This window comes from Lipotes vexillifer, unplaced genomic scaffold (genome assembly GCF_000442215.2).
Source record: "Lipotes vexillifer unplaced genomic scaffold, Lipotes_vexillifer_v1.1 scaffold45, whole genome shotgun sequence".
Lineage (NCBI taxonomy): Eukaryota > Metazoa > Chordata > Mammalia > Artiodactyla > Lipotidae > Lipotes > Lipotes vexillifer.
In genome coordinates, this window is record NW_006796259.1 from 1,401,720 (window position 1) to 1,406,748 (window position 5,029).

The 5,029-nt window shown below is 40.6% G+C and overlaps 1 protein-coding gene across 4 annotated transcripts in view; it reads right to left on the bottom strand.

Moving 5' to 3' along the window:
* Positions 1-2,829, bottom strand: part of PTPRD (protein tyrosine phosphatase receptor type D) — a 418,376-nt gene extending 415,547 nt beyond the window's left edge. For all 4 annotated transcript variants that reach the window (XM_007468403.1, XM_007468405.1, XM_007468404.1 and 1 more), the window contains exon 1: positions 2,726-2,829. In XM_007468403.1, coding sequence (XP_007468465.1) covers positions 2,726-2,789 — 64 coding nt within the window. In that variant the 5' untranslated portion in view covers positions 2,790-2,829. The remainder of the gene's footprint in view (positions 1-2,725) is intronic.
* Between the last annotated feature and the right edge of the window lie 2,200 nt (positions 2,830-5,029).

Consider the following 5,029-nt stretch of genomic DNA (forward strand, 5'->3'; position numbering starts at 1 on the left):
GTAGGGAAACAAATCAGTGACCCAGTTGATACAAGCCTGAGAAATATCATCTTTCTATGATGGTGAAGAAATCAAATTTTTCTTCAGTGCTACTTGTATCTTGATTTTTTTCAGGGTTTTAAGAGAATTAATGGCACAATTTAATGGGTTACAATCTGAATCCTATTTCATCAATTGTTCTTTAAACATTCTTAGTGGCTAAAATTATATCTCAGACTCTACCATGTGCTTTCATGTACCATGAATATCCTCGAGTAGACTACTAAGGGATGTTCTTTCTTCCTTTAAAATGTACCTTAAAAAATATGGCTAATTTTTCCTCTTTCCCCAGGAATGCTCAGGTTACATATGCTATTCAGCAATGCCAAATGAATCTGTTAAAGGGAAAATATCCTAAAGTAAGGTTGAGGAGATAGGGCAAAACCAAACAAAATTAATTTGGCAAGGAAGAAGCCTCTCCCTCTTTGTAGCTGCGAAGGGAAAAGTGAGAGAGAATGGATTCTTTTCCAGGTTACATCTTGAGGTTGAAAACTGCTATCTTGTAAATATATAACATGGTAAATATCTTAATTTAACTAACAATCGCTAATTCACTCAGGCCTTTGTTATTTCTTGCTTAAGACTCTATTGGATAAGAAATGGATGAAAGAGTAGAAGAGACCAACAGAGAAGGGGACGAGCAAGAGGAGGAGCAGGTGATGATCATTTATAGTCTAGACTGTTTTTAAACCATAATTTTAAATTTTAGGGCTTCCCTGGTGGCGCAGTGGTTAAGAATTCACCTGCCAATGCAGGGGACACGGGGTCGAGCCCTGGTCTGGGAAGATCCCACGTGCCACAGAGCAACTAAGCCCATGCGCCACAACTACTGAGCCTTCGCACCATAACTGCTGAAGCCCACACACCTAAAGCCCATGCTCTGCAACAAGAGAAGCCACCGCAACGAGAAGCCCGAGCACCGCAATGAAGAGTAGCCACCGCTCGCCGCAACTAGAGAAAGCCCGCGCGCAGCAACGAAGACCCAAAGCAGCCAAAAATAAATTAAAATAAATAAATTTATTATTTTTAAAAAATACACATAATTTAAAATTTTAAAAGTACTTGTTCCTCAATGCTTGATATCTGTCTGCCACTTTCCACCAGAGAATTAAGCAAAAGCAAAGCTTCTCAGTAAGAGAATATGCTTACTCATCTGGAAGGATAACTTCATGAATATATGATAATTAGATCTAATAACTTTAAGAAAATCCCTAAATGAGATCTGATATTAAAGTCAGGTCTCACAGCCTTCATATGCTTTTGCTGAAAGCTAACAATTGTAAAACAACTTACTTTTTCACTCTAGCCAAAACTGAAAAATAAAGCCATATGCCTGATTTCTTTAAAACACTAAATTTAGATTTCAACTTTAAAATACATTTTGACATAAACGGCTTTTAACACAAGCATCTTTCATTTGGGTCTTTCCCCAGTTAATTATTTGCTGGCATTGTACTCGAAATTCCTTGGCTTCACCTTAAACCAACACTCCCAAGTGCTAATTAGGAGACTATATACATTATTAACCAGAAAATGTTGTGCTTAAAACATGCATGTTCCATATGTATCCTATTATTAACAGTATTCCTTTCACTCCTGGAAAGCTCTCTTTAAAAAACAGAGCCCTATTTAAACAAAGAAATTGGCTGGCTGCTATTGAGGAAATTCTTGTTGAAATGCAATTAACAGGTAAGGGCCAACATGACACAGGATCCTTGTCTTTGAAACATCTTTAACATGAATCAAATTTAATCCCACTGAAATAGTCAGTGGAGGGAAAAGTTAATGACTGCAGACGTTACACATTTTAATAGTACCAAGGGGACTCCCGAAGAGAATGGCTGACTCTCATGTGAGTTAAACCATTACCGGGGGCCAGACATGTTGGTAACTACAAGCCAGAGACATGCCTTTTTCCAGTACTGCCTCTTCCAAAAAATCCAAAGGACAGATGGGAAAAGAAACGTATGTAAACAAGGTAGGCCTAATGATTTCCTAATTACAAAGGAGATGTGATCTTCTCATTAATTGGCAAGCTAATTGACCACAATCTCAGTTTCACAAATTGAGTCCAATAATCCAAACTTTGGGGTCTGTACTCCACAGAATTCTCCTCACACTTCCACACCCTTCATCCAGCCACAAAGTTGTCAGTTCTGCTTGATTTGTTTGAATACTCTACTCCACGACAGCTGTCGGAAACGGTACATTAGAACAGCTGCTGTGACAGCTACAAGGGCTTGGAAGTTTAATTGGGCTCAATGTGACATTGCACATTTTTCTAAACATAGAAATATCCACAAAACTAAAGAAATTTCTAATGGGTCTGAGCAATATTTACTTATTGGCACCACCAACTGGTTAATCCCAGTTTGCGTTGTGTCATTGGTCTCATAATACCTTTTGCTACTGGGCTGGTAAGAGTATCAAAAAAAAGAAAGAAAAAAAGAAAGGCAAAACAGTAGGAGCAGTTAGATGCACAAGAAAAAGGGCATTAAGACAGAGAGGAAATGGTAAGCAAACCATGTCAATAATCTCTTTGAAAGGCTGGCTGGTAGCCAACGAGGATCCCACAGTGTCTCAGGATTTACTTCCAGAGGAAACATATTCAGAGGCCCTGAGCGTGGTGCCACGTGCAAACAAAACCACTCATTATAGCCCCCTAGAGAATGGGAGAATGGCTTACTCTCAGCATCCGCGTGGAGGAAGAAGGCAAGGAACAGCAGCAGCGGCCTGGCTACGTGCACCATCCTGCAGCTCGGCACCAGCACACACTGGCAGCTTGGAATCACTGCCGCAGAAGCCGCAGCGAGCCGGACCGATCTGAAATTTCAGCTGGAACACTTTCAGAGCCTGTAGAGGGAGAGGTAAAGAAAAGAAAGGGAAGAAAACACAAAGACACTTAGACTCTCACTCTTCTCCCCCTGTTGCGTCACAACCACCACCAGAGATGCAAAACACTGTTGATACACCATAAATGGTAACCACGACACACCTTTGGATGAGGAACCAAACAACCTGGTTTGTGAAATGGGACTCCCCAGGCTGACCTTACTCCCATGCTCAGGCCACCCTGAAGCCAACCCCTCTGAATTTCACTCTCTGCTCATGCCACCTTTTGGGCAACGTTCCATGAGAAGAACCTTTCACTTCTTATGAAATATTACATGACTACATAGGTGGAAGAAAGTCCATCAATGCTACAAGCAAGATTTAAGAGAAGCTCCACCATGCAGGATAAAAGTCCATTATTGGCAGAATAATGGAAGTTGCTTTCCTGGCACCAGGTGAAATCTGCTAATTCAACTTCTCCAGCTAAACAGCAGAGGTTAGAATTTTTTACACCAGCACATTTGGATTCTTCCCTGAAGACACATCACATTTGAGTCTAGTTTGGCTTCAATAAGTCAAAACAATAGCTAGCAAAAGCCACTTTGACTTACAGGATTTTTATATGCCTCCTGGGCAACGGCTTGGGTTTCTCAACTTTCTATGTAAAATCAATAAGCCACAGCCTGTTTTTGGAGAGCCCACTGCGTGCAAGACATCAGAGTTGCTACTCAGCACTTAGTGTCGCAAGATACAAAAATGAGTCAGAGTCCATCCTCTGTGACTTTCCAGTTTAGGAGGGAAAATAAGACAGGCACATTGGATACGACTAGGACAAGTTAATACGTGATTAGTGCCAGGAAGGAAAGCCAAATAATGCCATGAAATTCAGGATCAGGAATGACATCATGGAAAAAGCGGCGTCTCCAACTGGGCCTTGGAGTACAGGCAGAATTTTACCAAAAGAAAGGAAAGGCATTCCAGGAATTCTATACAAAGGCAGGGCAGTGAAATGGGAGCTTTGGCAAAGGTGAGTTGCCTGGTTGGCCTGAAGCAGGGCTTCCCAAATATCTATATGCATCAGAACCACCAGGAAGGCTTGTAACTGGGCACGCACCCACCAGAGTTTGTGATTCAGGAGGTCTGTGCTGGGGGTCCAAGAACTTGCATTTCTAACAAGTTTCTGAGTGATGCTGATGGAGCTGGTCCAGGGTCCACAATCAGACTACTGGGTTGGTGTGACGGATCCATTAGGAAACCACAAGATGAGGCAAAAGAAAATGTCTCATGCTTTAGGCGTACTTCCTTATTAAGAGTTTTTGGCTCTCTGCTATTTTTACCGTACTGTTTCATTTAAATTTCCTACATGCTAACTTTGTTTGTGCGATTGAAATAAAATTGCAGTATATTAAAAAAAAGAAAATGGCTCAGGCTTAAAAAATAATAGGTCACGGAAAGCCTTGGATGCCTCCCTAAGTCAACCAGCCTTTTTTTCAGCAAACCACAAAGGGAGCTATTTAATGTTTTGGAGCAGAAGAACAATATAGAATGAAGCTTTGAAAAGATTAACTGACAGCTGAATGTGGGATGATTTACAGAACACTATTATCAAGAGTCACAGGTAAGAAGTAACAGAGACCATAAGAGTGATGGTGGTCCTGGTGGGAATGGAAAAGAATGGAAGTGATGACTGACTGGCTCCAAGCAATTTGAAGTATGCCTCTTGGGGTGATAAATGATAGTTCCTACAGAACCTTCAATAAATCCAGCACAACATTTTATACAGAATAGGCTCTTAATAAAGAGAGGAAGAAAGGGCATATTTAATGTTACTGCTTCCTCTGTCACTATGAGAAGAACTTGAGAATGACAATCACAATCTGTTTGCCAATGAAACAGTATACCTGTAAGTTTTGCATATAGGAATATCTGAAACACATAAAATTCTTGACACAAAATACTAGAGATATCCAGAAATAACCTAAAAACTTAAAATAACTTGCAGTTTAAAAAGTACTGTTAATGCAGATACTGTAGTGTGTCTTTTTTGAAACTAAGCTTGAGCATGAGAATAAAAATTTTTTTAAAAAGATAATATCTGGGCTTCCCTGGTGGCGCAGTGGTTGACAGTCCGCCTGCCGATGCAGGGGACACGGGTTCG